Here is a 21,137-nt window from a genome sequence, read left to right as displayed (position 1 = left end):
TCACTTACCACAGCCCGGGTGCGGCGGTTGAGACGGCCGTTGGGCAGGCGGACGCGGGCGGGTTCCCCCCAAAACCCTGCGGGGAGCCGGCTCTCCCCTCACCGCCCCCTCCCGCGGGACGGGCTCGCTGTCACGGCGGCCCGGCCCCTCCTCAGCCCGGTCACAGGTGTAGCGGGCCGGGGCACCGGGCTGCGCGGGCGGGCCGCCGCGGCGGCTGCTGCTGCTGGTTGGGCGGTTCGGGCGCCTGTCGCTGGGCGGCGTGTCAGCGGGCTGGCTCCGCCTCGGCCCCGCGCCTCCGCCCGCCCATGCACAGACATGACACAGACACACAGTCACTGCAGCTGCCGCTGAGCCCGGGGCAGAGCGGCGGCGGGCATCCCGCTCCCGGCATCCGCGGAACGGCAGCGGCCGCCCCTCGCCCCCACCTCGGCCCGCCGGGCGCAGCGCCGGCGGCGGGTAGCCGCGGCACCGAGACCCGCAGGGGGGCAGCCTGGCACCGGGCGCCGGAGGGACCCGGCGGGGGAAGGCTGGCAGCGGGGAAGGGGCGGGAGGCAAGGGAGGAAGGAAGGAAGGGGAAGGGGGCAGCCTGGCACTCAGACTCGGAGGCGGCCGCCGGGCACCGGCAGAGAAGCGAGCCCGGGCGGAGCGCGGCACCCAGCGGCCGCTGAGGCCGGGCCGGCAGCAGTAGCAACGGCGGCGGCGGTGCCGGAGGGAGCCTCTCCGTGCTGGGCTCTGTGGTGCTGGTGACCTTCCCGGGGCTGCTCGCCAGGCCGGGGCAGGGCCTCCTCTCCCCGCGGAGAGTGGTGCACCAGGCCCCGGGGAGAGGACAGGAGGCCGGGCCGGAATCCCCCATCGCCCCCGGCTCCTTCTGGCCGCCGGCAGGGCCTGTGCGCCGCGCGGCTCGGCGCCGCCGGGGAGAGGGGCGGGGGAAGGCGGGCGGGGCGGACGGACGGACGGACGGACGGGGCCGGGCTGCCCATCAGGAGACCGCGGAGCAGGGAGCGGGCAGGCCCTGGAGAGACAGCTGGGCGGAGGAGGAGGCAGCCACCTCGGCGGCGCATCCCGGGAAGAGTGGGGACCTCCGCGCCGCCTTCCTCCTCCGCCTCCCACCGTCAGCAGCTCCTCGTCCCGCGGAGAGTGGAGCCGCCGGTGCCGCCCCGGCTGGGACCCGCCAGCTGAGACCCGCCAGCTGACACCTCCGGAGCGCCGGGCTGCGGGGACGGAGCTGGAGCTGCCCGCCTGGAGCGAAGGAGGGGGAAAGACCGGGTTGAGCGCCCGTCCCGGCGGCCCGGGAGCCAGCCGGGGGAAGGTAAGAGCCTCGTCGGGTCGCTGCTGCTTTTAGAGGCGAGGGGCGGGGGAGGGCAAGAAACAATCGGTGAGTGTCTCCCTTCCAGTAGCCCGGGGGAGGGGGCGTCCGAGTCCGGCGGGGCTGGGGTGGTGGCTGCATCTCCTGGATTTTAATCCCCATCAGGTCTGTAGTTGAAGAGCTGCTGGGGCGGAGGCACGCTTGTCGCTCCCCGGGCACAAAGGGGGACACTTCCCCCCACCCCGGTTCCCCCAGCCGAGGGAGGTTGCCTCGCCTGCCTCCCGCTCCTTTCCCCTCGTCGGTCCGCACGGGCGCTTGTTTACACCGCGCACCCGCTTCTCTGGTCGGGACGTGTTCCCGCTCCGCTGGGGGCTCGGCTCCAGTCGTGGGGCGGAGAGGGGACGGGGCCGCCGTCCCGCCGAGTACCGCCGGCTGCGCGGGGGAGTCCGGGTGAGCCGGTGGCTGCCGCCGTGCGGGTGGAAGGGTGTCACACCGTGGGGCGGGAACGCCTTGTCCCTCGGTGTGCTTACTTCGGGAGGCGACCTGCCCGAACCGCCGGCTCGGGGCGAAGCTGGAGTTTCGCTGGAACCGCTGAGGCGGGGAGGGTGGTTTTTTTCCCCATCCCCCTCCAGCCTCCCCCCCACCAGCAAGCCCTTCAGCGCAGGAAGCTCTCCTTTGGGAAGGCTTCTGCTATCACCTCCTATCCGAGAATCGTGTCATTTAGATCATTAATTCCTGCTCACCGGGGTGGGGGGAATAGCAACTTGCGGCCTCTGTGGAGGTGACATGAAGTTTGACAATGCCTTATGTAACACTTTTTGGAGAGATTCCTAGCTCTTCCACTGTGCCCAGTTTTGTTTTTGGAAAGCAAGTGATTTCTCTTCTTTGTAGAGCATCAGACAAGCGATCTTTATTTGTGTTTTCACCTGAGTACAATGCCTTCTGCTTTGTTCGACTTGGAACAGGAGTACTGCTAGGCAGCAAATAAAGCCTACTTTTTCCAACATGCGTTTTTTCGAACTGAAAATTAGCCTGAGGAGGCATCTGAACCGTTGTTGTAAGGTCTTGCCTTTTTGTGTATGTATTGTACTTAGTTTTTATAGCACACTTAAAATTACTACAGGAAACATTTTCACAGCACTGATTGTCATTTATGTATTCTGGAAGGTATAGATGCCAGGATGGAAATGACAATGAATCAAATGTCTTTAAAACGTTGTTAGCTTTTTTGTAAGTTTCAGTGCTAGAAAGAACAGAAAGCACCAGGCTAAACAAAGTGCTGTGTTAAAACCAGACATGGCAATTGCCAACAGGTCAACACATTTTATTTAATGAGATCTTCTGGATAGAGATTAATTTTCTTTGTACAACATTTATTTTTTTTCACCTGTTCAGAAATAGAAACAGCGGGAAATTAGATAAATGGACTGAAAGGTTGCCTAGTTTCCCTGCAGTTTCTCTAAGTGGCTATGTCTTCTACTAACAAAAAGAAAAAAGCAAAAAGCTAGTTTCATACAAAAAGACAGAGTAGTGATTTGCCACATATTTTTTAGACTCCTACTGCAAAGGTACGCTAGGGGGACTAGTTTGGGTTAGTATTTTTTCCCCATTCAGTGGTGAAAATGCACAAACTATTGTTATAAGACCTATGAAATGAAGGCTTTTTTTCCTCACTTTATAGAGCTGCATTATTATACTGTAAGCGTAGAGGAAAAATGGCACCTATAAACTCAGGCTTTGAGTTCAGGGCAGGGGGAATCTTTTAACAAAGTCTTTCTAATCCCTGCTGCAGATGGAGATAGGTTATTGAAAGGTAGTTTACTTAAAAGAACAGAACAAGTTAACAAAAAAACCCCAACCCTGAACATCCTCACTGTGTTGCAATTTTTTAAAATGGAGAAATGACCAAGGTGGAACAGGTATCCCTAGGCTTCTTGAAAACTGCAAATTGCTGATAAGTATTTCAAGTTTGAAATGTTAAATTCTTATTGCTTAGGTGTCCTGTGACGGCCGTTGATCAGCAAGGCTGCAAGTCATGTAGAAGTTGCAGTAACTGCAGATTCTCTGATGGATAATTGGATTGGTATGTTGATTTTGATGATTATTTTTTTTTTTTTTTGGTCTTTTAATTGCCCGCTGTGGTAGCAGATTCTTCTTCCCCATCCTGTGGATGTTTAATTCTCACAATTTTTGATTTATGTTGTGTGTTGCATCTTTCCTGTTCAAAGTACATACGCCCTTCTTAGTTGCTGGTAAGGAAAGCATAGCCTGGAGTATCTGGATGGCAGTATGTAGCAAGATTATTGTGTTTTTTTTTAAATATGTGAAATATGCATGACAACTTCTTTCTTCTCTGTTCAGGTGACATAAAAACATTACAAGTTTTCTCAGATCTGGAGCAATATGCACTGGTTTTCTTTGAAGGAGCACTGAAAATAGTATTACTAATATGTTGAATTCCCTTTGCCACCTATTCAGTCTACAGGAATTCTAAAGTACAATTCTCAGAAAGCCAAAGTGCAGAGCAGTGGTGAATGACTGCCTGCCTGTTGGTAACACTAACTCTGTCAAAGGCTTGATCTGCTGAAATTTCAGTGTGTAGGACTTAAAATTCGTAAAAGTAGTATTCAGTCTGAATTAATTATTTTAGAAAACTGGTAAAACTAGGTGTCCCCCATGTGCACTTAAATCGCCGAACTGAAGCATTCTTAAATACAATGATTTCGAAGGAATAATCCTTCTAAATATTACTCATGTGACTACTTCTTTCTCAAATTTGAATTTCTTGTTTTTCCTGGAATAAATGATCAGTTGTCAATAGACCCTTACTGGAATACTCTCCTCTTTCATCATCTGATTTCTTTTTTGTATGTGTGCCTCTATAAGAGCAATCTTAAAAAAACAAACTATTTTGCCTGGTGTTTATAAACTGAAGGCTAATAACAGGTAAAAATCATAACCTGACTACAAAGTATTTGTGCTTTATGCTAAACTTGATCTACATGCAAACTCCTGTTGATGTTGATAGGAGTGCTTGTCTAGATCCAGAACAGCGTTCCTTTTTTTTCTCTTTTTTTTTTTTTTTTCCTGGCTCGTATGAAAGCCTATGTTAATGAGCACTTGCCAGCTTTAATTGAAGATTTCCATCATCTGCATTAGATAAATTTAAAAAATATGCATTTTAAGGATATGAGATTTCTGGTGTATTTATTTTTCCTATAACCTATGTGTGCTATAACATTAAGGTAAAGACTTGCATGAGAAGAGGATGTAATGGCCAATGCAAGTCTCCATTCTTCACGAGCTTGTCTCCATTCTCTCCGGAGTTAGCTGTGTTGGTTATTTGCCGAATTCTGTGGCTAAAGAACTTCCTGAAAAGTAGTTTTGTGTAAGGAAACATACACACACGAGCACATGCACTATTTTTGCTCTTTCAGTTGTCTGGGTTTGGCTCATCTTCGTTTTTGTAGTGAATGCTAGCTTTAAAAAGCAATCATTGTTCATTATCCCACACTTGGCATAATTTAAGAGCTGGAGAGTCAGAACTACCATCAAGGAAGGTAATTTTACTTTTCTTTTTTTTTCTTTTTCATTTGATCACTAATTTTCCTCTTCCTTGTGGTATGCCCACCTGAAGATAAGGGTTAAGAAATGAGCTTTGTACCTGGTAGGGTTTCATGACTCTCTTTGGTGTCACTTGTCTCGGTATTTGAAGGTCTGTCCCATGTCCTGTCAAAGCTTGTTCAATGTGTGGCTGTAGAAAGGGAGTAGTAGATAATAAATTCTATTTTATATGGAACTTGGTGGCTCAAAAATCAAGGAGAAATTTGCTAGAAAGGATCATCCTGGCATTGGCACTGACTTTGAAGTAAGACTGCCAAGGCTGGAATTCTTGTTTAAGTGCCATCTGTGTCAGAATTAGAAGCAAACTGTGTAAAAATAGTTCCACTACCTGTTTAAACATGCAGATCAGACCAGGTCTGATCTAACAGTTCTTACAGGAGTATCCCCATCAATGTTCTTTCTGGGATATAGCTACTATTTCCACAACAATGGAGTTAACTGTGTAGAAACTACACTTAAAATTGTCAAGAAGAACCCTATCAATGTCTATCCAATGCTACAGCAAAAAGCCAGATCTAATTACATAAACCACATGACGGAGGAAGCTAGAAATCCCAGATGGTGCAGGTAGAATGCAGTCCTCCTCACTAATGTCCACATAGGATAGCTACACCTGAAAATAACAAAAAGAAATAGATGACTTTTGAAGGAAAGAGTTCCCTGTCCTGTGTTACAAGGAGGTAGATGCCTCCCATGCATTTCTGAGTATCGATGAGTCATTTCTGTTATTCCATGTCTATACGAATTTTCTGTCTTCAGGGAATAGTTGTACATGTTGACCCAGACCCTGTGCACACTGCCTGAGGGGCAGCTAGTCAAGGGTCACATCAATTAACAGTGGCTAGCTTTACTGTCTTCCTAGGCATCTGTGAAAATGATAGAAATCGTAACAATTTTTGACCTGCTGTTGTTTGGCAAAACTGCAAGTAGAAGTGCTAACACCAGAACCACAGCTTTCTTAAATCAGAAGGACAACACATGTATCACTTTAAACCTGCTTTCACATTCTGGCGCTGATACACTTTTACAAGAAAACTTCTGTTCAGCAAAAAAAAGAGATCCTTTCCAGCGCGCGCACACACACACACACACACCACTTACTTCACTAGAAATTTTCTGCTACTTAAAACTTCAAGGGAAGTTGAGTCGTCACTTTCAGTTGCAGCTTTCAATAGTTCCTCTAAAGCTTATTCCAGAGTGTGATATTTACATGCAAAATGCCATCATTTCAGTTGTATCACTAGCTTTTGGATTTTATCTCCTGATAGGCATTTGACAGCTAAGATCTAGGACTAGGAGAAAACTAGAAAACTATGTTATTGAGCAATCTTCATTTAAATACAGGGAAGAAGAATGAAGAATTTGTTTTTTGTGGGGGAGGAAGAGGAGAGAAAGGGCAGAGAAGTGAAGGAAAGGAATTGTGGAATTTGATTTAAATTAAAAAAAAAATACTATGAAACTCTTTGTTTTCTTAAAATTTCCAGATGGACTTTTGTACCTCTTTAGGGGCTTGGGAATGAATTTGTCTATTTGGAGAAAAGAATGCTTCTCATGCTGGAATAAAAAGTGTTATTGAATGGTGAAATGGGGGGAACAAGAAGGATTGTGAACTGATAAAGATGAGATGAACTTTTCAGACGATATTTAGACTTCTCAACCGCGCTTCTTATGGCTAGGTTTCACTTTCCTCCTTTCTCTGACTCTCCTTCTGCGCCCCTGATCCTCAGTTGCCTCAGTACTAAATTCCCTTGGTGATTGCTTTCCCTTCTGTGTTCAGTTAATGCTGCTGCTAATCAATACTGCAGATGGAATTTTATGTTCAGAAATTTCTGGACTTCAATGTATGAATCTGCTTAATTCAGTATTTTTCAGGATGAAGGTACTAGAAAGGTGTATGCGACTGGATAGAAATAAGAAATGAAAACCAATGATTCTAGCATTATTAAATCTCTAAATATATGTTCTTTAGATCATGTTGTTCTTAAGAATATTAGCTTTCATTTGTTTTCTAACAGAAGGGAGTCCTAGGCTTCCTGTTTTTTATAGAAGATGAACTGATATTAACTCTGAGGCTCTGCAAGCAGCAGTTAAATTCTGTATTTCTGTAGTCTCATCTTTTTTCAATACTGAGACTGGTTCTAGAGTGTGAGTCAGATTTAAACAGAAGGAGGTTATCATTCATTTTTGACAAGTCTTCTAAGATAAAATATTGGCTGGCATGCTTGAGAATTCTTAAATAAGGTGAAGATGGTTCCTACTGCTTTAAAAGGGTACAATTGTCTGTATTTTTGTATACTTCAGTGTTGAGAGTACCATACAACTAGGTGCTGTTTCATCAAAGTAGAGAAATGGAGTGCTGAAGAATGAGGTTCCTGTAAAGGTGGCGATTTTCTGTTGTTATTATTGGAATATTTTATAACTTATATCCTTGATCTTGGTCTTCCAGAGCTCTTTAATATCAACTATGTTTATGAGAAGTCTGTTCGTTTTCAGTGAGTCTTCCAAGTAGTTGAAATCAGTAGGTGATGATGTCATAAACAATTTTTAGTACTAGGAAAGTTGCATGTTGACATTAACTTGCACAAAGCAAAAAATGATCAGTTTAAAGGAATGGTAAAAGCTTTTAGTTTGGGTTGTCTTCCTTCACTTGTAGTGTCCTGCATTTTGTGAACATAAATCTCAATGAAGAAAAAGGGGGGAAAAATCAGTACTGATATTTAGTCCACTGTAAGATAGGACCTGCTAGTGGCTAAAACAATTTGGTCATGGGCAGAAAGGGAGGGGTTTGTACTTGATGTTGTTGATTTTATATCAAGTTTTTCAGACTACTACCCAGAGCGCAACCAGACCAATAATTTGATCTGTACTATATCTCAGAGAATAACAATAAAATGTACAAACTGAGAACATTTGAGGTGCAGCTGTCTTAAACTCATTGTCCAGGAATCATCTTGCAGTTTAGATGACTTTAATGAAGAAGGGATACATATGAGAAGAAATTCACATCCTTTCACAGTTACTCTGAGACCTCAAGTGTGAAGATCAGAGTATACTAACAGTGGCTTAAGTTACTATGTTTCCTTCCAAATATTGTGGTCTGCCTCTCCTTTCTCTTGTTCTCACTATAATGCTAGTGCAGCTTAAAGGCTCCTAGATGAAAATAGTAGCTTCTACCAAACTTCTGAGGTCAGTCAGACTCATGTTGTATAGGTTAGTGGTGCAGGTCCTTCATCATTGGGACACCACCTTCCCATATAAAGGGGAATTCCTTTGGGAATGACTCCTGTGTGGCCAAAATCAGGTCACTTCCCAGCTGGTTTGGACAGTGGAGAACCGTGCACAGCACTGCCCTGCAAAGTTGTTATCACACTTGGAATTTACATCCCTACTGCTAGTACCCAGAGCCTCGCCCCTTGTTTTTGCATGCCGTGGGTAAAATCTCAACCTCTTCATACTGCTAGTGTCCACTATTCTCACACCAGTGCTCATACCTGGCACCTGAGGTATATCAAGCTGCATCATGTATTGGAAACATCTGAAATTACTATTCAGTAAGCTTAGATCTTGTTTTATGTTACAATCACAATGTAAATGTGCACGGTCGGTGAATGGGCTGGGAAGAAAGATGTTCTTAACATTTTTTTCTTAATCAGGATGAGCAAAAATAAAAATATTGTGCCACTAGTATGTAAGGAACTGAAAATGATGACAGTTATTTTTCATATACAGAATAACTTTGCCAGTTCTCTAGTTTTAGGCATGTTGTGGAAAAATACAGGTTCTTGAATGCTTTACAGAGCAGGTTAGAGTGAGGAAAATGACACTGTGGAAAGATAAACTATGCACTGCAGGTGAATTGATTTGAGCAAAGTTGCCCAGGTGGATAGTCAAAATGCAAAGAGCAGAACTCTGGTTTCCTGAAAGAGTCACTGTCCTGTGCTTTAAGCATGTGAAAACACCACTGTCTTTAACAAGAACTATTGCTTAGTATAGCTGTGCCTTAGATGATAAAACCAAGTCCGTGATGATACTCAGCATGTAATAATTATTTTCATGTAAATATACAGAATACATGTGCATCTTAAACAACAAAAAAAGAACCCATTGAAATGATAACTGAATAAATGACAAAATAAACTCATGCTGGTAGAATTTACAGATACTCCTTGTTGATTTAGAGCTATGACCGAAAGAAGAAAGGAATGTGTTTTACTTCTCAAAAATAGAAAATAGTACAACATTTAAAGGAGAAGGAAATGGGAGAATGCTTGAAGGAGTAAACAAATATATCTTGGTCTTTAAAGGTTGTGGATTAATGTTCTTTAAATACATGACGTTTTATCTATGGCCGGGTGGTGTTAAGAACCTGGAGAGGGAAACTGGCACAGGCCACTGCCGTTTAGCAGAAGTCATCATAAATGAACATTAAGGAGACCAGAATCTCCACTGAATTATTAACACATGCTAGCTGGGTTAAAAACGTTGCACTTCCATTGATGACACCATTTTATATCAATTTTGATCAGTGATAAGTGGGGGCAGGCACAGGATCTGTCTGAATAGGAGGCTACTGCCATGTTTGTATGGCATGTATCCCACTGTGCTGCTGGGCAAATTTTTTAAGGGTGAAGGGTGTGGAGAGAGATGGAGGAGAGAAACAGCACTGAGGTAAATCCATATTCAACAAGTGTCTGAAGGTGGTATAGTGTGATACAGAACAAAATTTTCAGATGTCCTTCTTTTTAGTCCCAAAGCTCTTTAAATTTTTAATAGGTGATGTTCTTTCCTTTCTGCTCTCAGACTAAAAAATACTGTATTCTACATCAGTAATAAAGATTTCTGGATCTGCAGTTAGTATCAAGAATTCTCTGAAATAATTAATTTGGCAGCATATTTTATTTGCTGTGTTTGGGTTTTGTTCCTCAGTTTTGTTTGCATTGCATTGGATATTGGTATGTTGAAAAAGGCCTGAGTTTTGATGTTTTAATATATTTTTTTCTTTCTTTTTTCTTTTCCTTTTCTTCTAGGCTTTCATATTTTAAGTTGCTGTGTATGAAGGTAATACGATTTGGGAAAACATCTTGACTTTTCTGTTTGAAATAGTGGAATTGCGAATGTAGTATAGAAAACAGTTATTTATTCATGTTACTAAAATGCCTAGAGGCCTTGGTTGAGAGAGGGCTCCCTTCATGCTGGGTGAAGCACAAGTACACAGACTCTGTGTACCTTGAGGGTACTTTATGGAATAGGAAGGCTGGTATAAAACAGCAATATAAACACTGGTTTGTGTCTGGAGCTTTTCTGACACAGCTTTCAGAGAATCACAGAATGGTTGAGGTTGGAAGGGATCTCTGGAGGTCGTCTGGTCCAACCCCCTTGCTCAAGCAGGGCCACCTAGAGCAGGTTTCCCAGGACTATGTCCAGATGGCTTTTGAATATCTCCAAAGAGAGAGACTCCACAGCCTCTCTGGGCAACCTGTGCCATTTGTTGCTCAGTCAATGTCACAGTAAAAAAAAAAAAATAAAAGAAAACAAAAAACCCCCAACCAAATAAAAAAACCAAAAAAACCAAACCCCCCAACTTTCCTGATGTCCAGAGGGAACCACCTGTGTTTCATCGCCTCTTTTCCTGTCACAGAACACCACTGAGAAGGATTTGGCTCCATCTCCTTTACACCTTCCCTTCAGATACTTATTTTTTTACATCCCTCACCAGTTTCAGCTCCAGGTGAGCTCTCGCTTTCCTGGATGCATCTCTGCATGATCAGGCAGGGTCTCTTTATTCCTCCCAGGTTACCTGTTCCTGCTTCTACCTTTTGTATGCTTTCTTTTTGTGTTCATCCATGCAGACCTCCTGTCAGTTTTGCCTGACTTCCTGCTTGTTGAGATGAACTGTTCCTGAGCTTGGAGGAGGTGATCCTTGAGTATCAACAAACTTTTTCGGACCTCCCTTCCCTCCAGGGTCCTATCCCATGGGACTTTTGCAAGAAGAGACCAAAGTCTGCTCTCTTGAAGTCCAGGGTTGTGATGTTGCTTTTTGCCCTGCTCCTTCCTCTCAGGATCCTGAATGCCATCATGGTCAGTGTAACTCAAGGCTGCATTCAACCTTCATGTCCCCAAGGAGCCTTCCCTTGTTTGTAAGCATAAAGTCCAGCAGAGCACCTCTTATTATTTGCTCCTCAATGGTTTAAGTCCACCATGAAGACCAGGACCTCTGAATCTGATATTGCTTCTACCTGTCTGTAGAGGGCCTCATCCAATTGTTTTTCCTGGTGAGGTGGCCTATAGCAGATGCCCACCACAATGTCACCCATAGTGGTCTGCTCTTTAATCCTTACCCGTAAGCTCTCAGCTCGTCATCCACACCCAGGCAAAGCTCCATGCATTCCAGCTGCTCTTTCACGTAAAGGGGGACTCCACCTCCTTGTCTTCCCGACATGTCCTTCCTAAACAGCCTGTATCCCTCTGTTGCAGCACTCCCAAGCACATTACAAGCCATCCCACCATGTCTCTGTCATCCCAACAAGATCATAGCTGTGCAACTGTACACAGATCTGTAATTCCTCGTGTTTATTCTCCTCGTGTTTATTCATGCAAAAAAATTTCCACAAATGATGGAAGCAATTCAGATAAAAGCGCTGTTTTTGCCAATATAACTGTGACTACTGTAGCAGCTTCTGCTAGCCAAGTTATGTCAATCAGCAGTCACTCTTCACACCATCAACCAATATAGCTAGGGTGTCAGAAATTCCCAAAGCGAGAAACCATTCCTGTCTTACAAAGAGCTTACAAAATACAGAAGTAAGAGTGTGCTGAAATGTTTGAAAACTGATAGTTTGTACTTTCCTTTTTTAATTTTTTTTTTTTAGATTATACTTTTGATCTCAAGAATTTGTCATTTGAACAATACTAGCTTATTTATTGCTGCTTTTGTTTGTTAAATGTCTTTGGAAAAAATAAAAGGTGTAGTCTTGTGTGTGATCCACTGGAAGCAGCAACATGGGACAGTTCTGAAAAAATTCACCATGCTTCTAGGACATAATTGATTGTCAGATTACATACATTGGTTTTTAGTTGATGTGGTATTTGAAATACACTTTTATATTTGACTTGAAAGTGTTAAAGTAAAATCTTGCAATAGTGTATAACACCACTTTTTGGACTAACCAAACAGAAACCTTTATCAGGATGGAGACAGATCCCACTGCACCTGCCATGTGATGGTAATTTATGAAGGTGAATTGTATCTAACATGGCAGGAACTGAGTCATTCATCACAGACAGCAAGAAATCCAGGTTCCCCTGTGGTTTTGTGTCTTTTTCTTTACCTGTATTCACCATGCACATCTGAGTTTGTGATACAACTTTTTTGATCACCAAGAACTTGTTCTGTTTGGTCTGTTGTGAGTCAGGTACAGCTGTCATTTTTAGGACTTAGTATCTTTGATTATTTGGAGCAAAATGGAATTTCTGGTGAAGTTTTAGTGGATTGAGTACTGGTTTTCTAGCAGGCCAGAGATAGATTATTGAGTGAGAGGCATTTTCAGGAGCTGTTTGTAACGCCAACTTCAATCTTTGTAGTGAGAAATCACTCTCTAATTGTTCAGGTTATCTCAGGTCCATTTTCGAATAGGCTCTGCTTTTAGCCAAGGAAATTGTTAGATGATACCCTCTAATGTTTTCAGTTAGATATTCCTGTCAAATGTTGACCTGTCAGCCAACTTCCATACTTTTTTTTGCTGACCAGAACTCTTATCTGAGTTGACTATGGTAACCTAGTGTGAATTCCCACTAGTAACTAAGCCTGCTAAACTAGGCTGAACAATGGGAGGACAAGAAACCTGTGCTCCTTGCTCTTAACTAGCTTCTATTCCTTTCTCTATTGAGTTCAAGCCCCCAATTTTTCAAGGCCCTACTCAAAACCCCAGTGGGAATGTTTCTGCCAGGTTCACAGGGCTTCAAGCTGGGCCCTTAATGAGCTGAACATTAAATACCGAAGTGAAAAACTTTGCCATTTTTGCTTTACTTTTCCTATGAGCTGTCTCACCGAAATCAGTGCTGCTAGTAGTGGAGTGAATGAGGTACTAACCAATATAGATGAGGATCTCTGAGTCCTGCTCTTTGAGATTGGCTCTCTGTCCGTCAACTGCCAGTTTTTTTCTGTGGTGGAATACTGGCAAGCGTACAGTGATGCTTCTGGATGGCATGGAGTTGTCAGTAGAGGTCTCAGCACTGATCTACATTAGTAGTATTAGATGCCCCAAATAAACATGAATGTAGCAGATAATGCTTCATGGTGAATCTTTTTGCATAATTCTTTCCTGTTAGCTGTGGTTAAAGAGCCACAAAGCACACCTTAAAAAAAAAAAAAAAAAGAAAGAAAATGGAATTCAGCAGGGTATGTACTGGACAAACTTAAACAAATTACAGCTTTGTATCTAGCAGCTTGACTGTGCTGGGCATATGTGCCTTTGGAAATGCAGTAATGGCAATTGCAAAGGAAAAACACTTTATTCTCAATAAGGATATAAAAGCTTTTCTTATGGTGGTATGGAATAAATTTTTTTTGCAGTCTTAATTTAAGAAAAGCAACAGGAATTTCAGTTAGAGAAGTATTAGTGTTGAAAGTAACCCAGGTCTACCAGGATCTCTCAATATGCAGTAATGTAGTATTTCTTTGCTATTCTAGTATTGCAGAACCTATTTTGATGTGTCACTAAGATGGGGATGAAACCACAGTATGCAAAACGGAAGTATCAGCCATCCATCTGTCCATTTTGCTACCAAATTCAGCATTCTGTTTTCTTGCTTCCTTTCACTGAAACAATGGTTCTTTTATTTCTTGGCATGTTAATATTTGTAAAGTGTTTTTGAAAGATGAAATGCACCAGAAAGGTGCTAAGTATTCTTGCTTTCATTTGGAACTAATTTTCATTCAAGATGTTCTTGTCATGGCTTATACTTGGTGTGAAAACTGGAGGGGATGCTGTGATTTTAAGAATTTTGGGCTTCTTTGTTTTTCTGGCAGAGCACGAATATAGATATGCGAGGTTTTGCTCTAATTCTGTGGCTTAGGAGTAGCTTTTGATGCAGGTGAGGATCTGTATTCTAGAAGCTGCTTCACTAAGGGGTGGCATAGAAGTGTATCTGAGATTACTTGCTATGTCTAGAATGAAGGTTGGGATGCGTTCAGTGCATTTCATTCATCTCTCTAAGCATCACTTCATGAATGTCCAAAGTGCTGTCATAGTTGTAGGGCTTTTTCTTGCCTCCCTGCATGTCTGTAGCTAGCAGGTAGACTGAAGTTTTGGATTCTTAGGTATTTATTTATTTTAAAACAGTGACTATTCAAATAAAGGGGAGATTCTCTACCCAGGCTTGGCACAGTTAGTGCAGAATTTCTTGACATTGTCAAACTACAGATGGGAGGAAGTTCTGCAAGAACCTAATTAAAACACTGACACATCTAACTGTCTGTCCCATATTTATATATAATAAACCAAAAATTTGTTGGTGTGCTGGATCTGTTAGGAAAAACTCCCTTTGAGGTGAAGGTAAGCATGGAGTATTACATAGTCAAAATTCTTATCTTTAAGGTCATTAACTTCTATGAAATTATTTAGAACAAATGGTGGTCTGTAGACCATTTCTAAGGTGCTTAGTTCTTGACTGACTAGGAAATGCAGATTCATATACGTTATTTTTCCATCTGCATGTGTATCTAAAATATTCAGGGGTTCACAAAGCGAAACCACTGATTTGAAATAAAGTGTAAACTGATGCAGTTCTGATTTCTCTAAGTACAATTTAGGATATTGTATTAGGCATACTGCAGAGCCATTGAGGCTGACTCCAACTATATAGGAATTTAATGGCATGATGCCTGTTGACTTGAATTTTGGAACAGGACTCGAATACATGATCCTAAAAAGCTCCAAGAACTGCTTTCTTTGGCTCTGAGTGGTATTCATTACCTCTGAAGTTTTGCCTTCAATGGTTGTCTTTATTCAAGTGCATATTTACTTACCATAAGAACTGATGTCTTACTTCACAGAACAAATGAAAGACTTAGATGGTATTATACCTCCATGCATATTTTCAGTATTACGGGAAATTTCATGTCATAAGAAGCACATTTCCCCCTGTACAAATGTGAAATTGTGTTGTAAATGAAATCTCTTAATTACTGCTCAGCTTTGCTAAGCTTTTTACTTGAGTCAGCAACTGCCTTGCTAAAAAGTACTATAATTTTGAAGCAGAAATTTAGGACTGAAGATTTTTAAACCAATTCTTTTCTTCCTCATCATTAAGAGAATCGTGGCTTAGCAGTCAGGAAGAAGAGCATTCTGGCTTATAGACAGTATTCAAGTTCTTGTGTTAGTCGAGCAGAACAGCGTGTTCTTGTTACTCCTCCACCTCTTCAGTGGCCCTTTCCCTTTTGGTTTTGCTTCTAGTTTTTGGACCCGACCTTTCACTTTGGAGCTGCATTATTTTACTAATCAAGTTTTGATCCTTTGCATCAAATGTGGGTATGTGTCTCTAGGAAGGAGGGGTTGTCTTGAGACCAAAAGTTTGCAGTTGCTGACTGGAAAAAAAAAAAAAAAGTTGATGGTAAGCTAGGTGTTTGGGAATGTTTTTATTTATGCATGAAAGTGTATTCTGAAAAGTGTTCTTAGAAATTGAGAAGTGTGTGTCTGTAGTGATGTCTGTAATTTCAACAGAGGTGAGGCGGCATGATGACCCGTATAAGATTTGTGGGTTACTTGGTGAAATCTTTGAACTGTCTGCATTGGGTTCCACAGAGCATCAATTTCTCATTTTATCTGGAGTCCAGGTTAAAATCCTAATTTGTTTCTGGTATGTGCAATCCTAATTTGTACTATGTATAAATTGAGCAATTTTCCTTAACTCTAGTCTTCATTTTGAGTTAGACTGTGAAATGTTTACACACTGAGGTCTGTAATGAATGTTCTGAATATTGTCAGCAAAGCCGGTGGTGTTATTTGAGAATGGTTACTCCCTTGTTGCATCCCTAAATGTGCAGTGACCACTGATTGCTATACTTGCCCTGTTTCCTCTGTCCTTCAGCTATATTTCCCTGGTTTGGCCGCTTGTTTTCCTTAATCATACCTTTGGATTGTGTGAGTACCTTGGGACAGGCATAGTTTCTTCATTAGGTATTTGCACTATGGTTAGCAGAGCAAAACCATGGGTCTTTGGTGGAGCCTGGCAACCACAATCCATAATGCCCAGTATAGTGCTTGATAATTAAAGCCTTACACAGTTGGATAAGACTGGCAGGACTCATTAAAAACACACTCTTATCCTAAGGTTACTGAGTGTGCCTTTAAAGCATACCCTAGATTCTCTCTTAACAAATGAGGGGGTTTTTCTGTTTGCCATTCGTAACTACAGGAGACTCTAGTCTTCAGATAGCGCTTGTAGTAATAGCTACAATATTAAAACAAAGATGGAGGTACTAAAAGCAAAGAGGGAGGATGCAAAAGCCATTCTGTAATCCTCTGGGATAATGGCCTTAAGCCACACGTCCTTGTGATTTATGCACTTGTTTTTTTGTCCTCTTCGATGGAAAGCTTTGTCACTGAAGAGATTTGATAATAGCCTGTTTGGTATGATTGTAGTCTCTTGTATTCATGTAATAAAACAAATAATTTTGGACCATTTATGGATTTAGTCATTCTTGCTGTGTGCATTTCACCTCTGATTTCACCTTCAATAGCTTAGACAGAGTTAGATAAGGACTTTTTGCTCACTTAGTTCTGTCCCATGGTGATACTACATAAAATGTCTTCCATTTTGTGCTTTGATATATTGGAACACTAGTAAGATACGCATGCACTGTTCCTGCAGTGTATATATGTATAGTTGGCATACGTGAGTATAAGTTGGTAGAATTTGCAACTTTGTGTACTTTTAAAAAATATTGCAACCAGTAAATGCCTATATTAAGACAAACAATCTGAAGCAGAGTAAAAAATTGGAAAAATAGAATTTATTTCTTTAACTTGCAAACTTCACTGCAGCCTCAGTTTTACAGTAGTAAATGTTGCAGTGGTAGAATCCATAAAAGATGGAAGTGAGTTTCAGGTCTTAGCTAGCTTATTCCAAGAGCCATGCACTCAAGTAGCTGAAGAGAGTAAATGTGGGAGAAAGGTAACATGCTGGAGCAGGGAACTAAGAGATTAAGCCATTGCTGATTTATTTTGCTGTTTATGAGGTGGAAAAATCTATCTGAGAAGAATTTTTCTGGAACGGAATTTCTTCTGGAAAGAAATAAAAATAGTGCTTTTACCTTGCTGCTTCTGTGACTGTGCATCTTCTCACTACATTAAAATCTTACCTTTGTTTTTTAACCATAACCTTGTTATGAAAAAAGTTGTTCTACAGCTAGTCTTTTATGTCGTCTAAACTGAGTTGGCTTCCCTGATGTGACTTCAATAATGCATCATTTCGTAAGTTCAGAGGATTTAATGCATTTCGGGTGAATTTTGTGAGTTGCTGTTAGATGGGTAAAAGGAAAATAGCTATAATGGATTGGACGCAAAGCTGCTTCCCCAGCTTCTTTCCTATCCCACCCACTAACATGCAGAAGCATCTGTCTCTCATCTTCTCTTTGCTTGGTGCTATGTGTGAGTGCATTTTGACAAACATTTTATGAACAGAGATCTTTGGTAAAACCTATGAGATGAAATAGCAGTGGTGAGAAATGGAAGTAGTTCTGTCTTACTAGGTAGCTACTTGTGCAATAGAGGATGATGGTATAGCAAATAAAAATATTTCTGTAGTAAGTGTTACCACAGCAAATGAACCTGTCTTCTCTAGCTCTACTGAAATACAGCATCTCTAAATTTATAATGGTTGCTTACAACTTAAAAAAAAAAATAATGCAGGGGATTTTGGCCTATATTCTTTATAGATGTTAGAAGTTCCTTTTATTTTTGTAAGGTTTCATGGATGTATATTCTGTCTTTTAAGTTATCTGAATGCTGTGTAAGGGAGCAAGTTTTTCAGTTAAGACACTTTGAAGATTATGATCATGTTGTGACAATTCAAATGTCTTTATTTTTAGCATTTCAGACTTTGTATATTTGCAGATAGGAATTCTGACTGAAATATTTTCCATATCTGGAGGAAAGATTGATGGTGTACAGAAATTTGTAGTAACTTAGAGTAGTTTTCCAAGTATGCATGATACATGTATTGCTTCACTTCTTGGAACACGTGTGTATGTCGTGCTTCCAACATGGGAGGATAAAAGGGGTTTGAACCCGTACTTTTTCCTTTTGCTGTGTAAACTTACTGCAATGATTTTACCTGTTACTTACTCTGCTGGTTTAAGGAGTTTTTTAGGTAACATTTACAACTGGAAAGAATGAAATAGTGTGCTCTGAAAACACCCCCAAATCTTTTATAAGTAACACTACAATTTATAGTGTTGTATAGATGAAGCCTTAAATGATTTTGCTAACATCACACGATTGGAGGATTGTACTCCTTTGAATTGGATCTAACAGCTGTCTGTGTCGGGTAAGGAACTAGCAAAATGGAGAGCCAAACAGTACTGGGGAATTTTGGAATAATATCCAAGATATAACTAAGTTTGCTGTTGGGTGCTTAGTTTATATATATGTTGATGTGAAATGTATTCCTGGCCTAATAGGGTAAACCAGTTTGAATTGTGACTGGTTTCTTCTGTATCCACTTGGTTTGCCTACATTTGTCCAGGTTTTCATATTTTCAGCATCTCATAAGCAAAAAAGTTTGTAAAGCTCAAGTGGGATGAGGATGCTGGGGGCGTAGAAACATTTATATAGGGTATGAGTATGTTCCGCAAGTTGCGTGTTGCTGGCTTCAGAAGAGTTTTTTGAATGTCGAAAACAGTAAAACAGTAAGAGAATGGCAGCTGTGTAAAACCAAATGCTTTTTTTTGTTCCTCGATGAGTGATTTTTTTTTTTTTTTGCATTTATATACCAGAAGTATGTTATTACTCTATTTATATTTTAAATCAACTCTATTTGTTTGTACTGCACCTTGAGGTTGGAAAGAGGTGCTATGTAAACTCAATCACACTTAAAACCAACCAAAGAAGCTGATAGCAATAAAACCCATCCTTTGTCAGGTATCTGGTAGACCTGTTTATTGTGAGAACTGCATTAACTTTTTGGGAAGGTTCTCTCTGCACCAGAACCCCCCATTCAGTCTGTTTCATTCGCAATGGCCAGTAGAGTTTCTAGCCATGCAGCTCCAGTGGAACCAGAAGGGGTCCAAATAGATAGCTGAGCTACTCAAAGCCCAAGCATTTCATGTGACTGGCTAGGAGATCTGACTTTCCAGTTTAAAGAACTTCATTTAGACATCTGTCCAACCCTGCTATAACTTAATAAAAGGACTCTCTTTTGCTTCACTGACAGGCTTGCAAGGTTCTTTAGTGTACGGGTGACTCCTGGTAAGAAGAAACCTTGCCACCCTACTGAAGCCTGGGGAGAACATCACGTGGACTACTCCAAAATGCTGTAGTAGTAATTTATTTTAATTGACTTAGTGCTTCTACGTAAAAAAAAAAAAAGGGGGGGGGAGAAAAAGAAAAAGATAGTGGAATCTTTGACCACATTAATGTGATTAAACTTTGATTGCTTGAGAGGAAGAGGTTGGTAGGCTTCCTTGTTGGTTTGTGATTTTTATTTTTTGCACTTCTTTGCTATTGTGTCCATGGAAAATGCTTTTCGTTTTTTTATTAATTTGGTACGTTTTTTGCATTCAGTGTTATTCAAATTGATCCACTTCTGCTTCTTACAGTTGTAATATTGAAAATTTGGTATGTTTTTTGCATTCAGTGTTATTCAAATTGATCCACTTCTGCTTCTTACAATTGTAATATTGAAACTGACTGTTTTCCAGAGTGTATTTCCTTTTGTACTGTCCATCCTTCAAAATGTTAGCCTTACAGTAAATTGTGCAGTGTTTTGTTTTCCCCATAGGGGTGGTTGCAGAGATTAGCAGAACAATGAAATAGTAGGGGAAAGCATCTGGAAGGTAAGACTTTCCAGATGGCTATCCTGTTGAGATATAACAGGGGATATGCTTGGTATTTTTGTTTTGTTTTGTTTTTCAAGAGAGTAGGGTGCAAAAATTTTGCTCTTAATTTCTTATTTTTTCTTTTTTCATAATGAGATGCTTGCTAATGCCAGAAGAATTAATCCAATCATCTAGCCTGATGGAATCAGGGTGTAGAATTCAAACGGCTATTCCAGACTCCAGGAATTAAAGAGTCTATAAATAATAGAATCATAGAATTGTCTTGATTGGAAGGGACCTTTAAGATCATTGTAATAGTTAATCTGTCTCTAACACTGAGATTTTCAGTCTTTATTTTTAAGATTTTTGAGTCATAAAGAACGTATCACACTTCATGGTTTGCCCCACCGATTGTTTTACCTTGTATTGTCAGTTGTGTTTCCTGGTTTCTTCCCCAGATATGTCTGTGGAAAGCCAATTGATCAGTATGGACTAAAAGCACAGACAATTCAGAAAATACAGTGCACAAATGCCCAGCTGATCTTGAAAAAATATTTAAAGAGCATGAATCAAACCAAAAATTATGGGAGCTTAAAAGACTGGATAGCTCTGTCCTGAGTTTAGTGGTAGCAAATCTTGAATGGCACAAACGATCACAATTTTTCAAAGAAGCTTAAGAATATGGTAGCACATTTTATTAGTAGCTCTCTGAATACAGCAGGTCAGTTGGAATAAGAAAAGACTTCACATTCCTCATCAAAATGAAAGATAACTATATCCAACAGATGTTCGAAGAATGGGAGCCAGCTAAGAGTTTCAAATTAACTTCTCTAGCAAGATTAAAAACAATACGCTACTTGGAATTCTTCTTTTTCCCCCTGCACTTCTAAAATTCCTTGTTACTTTTTGTCTGTCCCAAGAACATTAACTTCCCACAAGATGACTTATAATTGAAGGAAAAGCACAGATGATGTTTCAGTAAGAGTTCTTAAAATCTCTTTATTTAAACTAACCTGTCCTATCTCTGGAAATAAGCAAATTCTTTTTCCCTGTAAGACTAACCCATTTCTTCTCTAACTCAAGCAATAACCTGATATTTTTCTGAACAAAGTAAAAATCAATAACTGAATTTGGACAACCTACTCCCTTGATAACTGCAGTGTCTGCTGT

At 41.3% G+C, this 21,137-nt stretch overlaps 1 protein-coding gene across 2 annotated transcripts in view; it reads left to right on the top strand.

Annotated features, from left to right (window-relative positions):
• The first annotated feature begins 330 nt into the window (after positions 1-330).
• LARGE1 (LARGE xylosyl- and glucuronyltransferase 1) overlaps positions 331-21,137 on the top strand; it is a 290,753-nt gene continuing 269,946 nt past the window's right edge. Inside the window, exons 1-3 of one of the 2 annotated variants that reach the window (XM_054192875.1) lie at positions 331-1,309; positions 3,303-3,389; positions 9,958-9,988. In XM_054192875.1, the coding sequence (XP_054048850.1) occupies positions 9,983-9,988 (6 nt within the window). In that variant the 5' untranslated portion in view covers positions 331-1,309; positions 3,303-3,389; positions 9,958-9,982. The remainder of the gene's footprint in view (positions 1,310-3,302; positions 3,390-9,957; positions 9,989-21,137) is intronic. The other variant, XM_054192882.1, reaches the window with a different exon arrangement.

This window comes from Rissa tridactyla, chromosome 1 (assembly GCF_028500815.1).
Source record: "Rissa tridactyla isolate bRisTri1 chromosome 1, bRisTri1.patW.cur.20221130, whole genome shotgun sequence".
Lineage (NCBI taxonomy): Eukaryota > Metazoa > Chordata > Aves > Charadriiformes > Laridae > Rissa > Rissa tridactyla.
The sequence above is the reverse complement of the archived record's forward strand: the minus strand, read 5'-3'. Positions and strand labels throughout refer to the sequence as shown.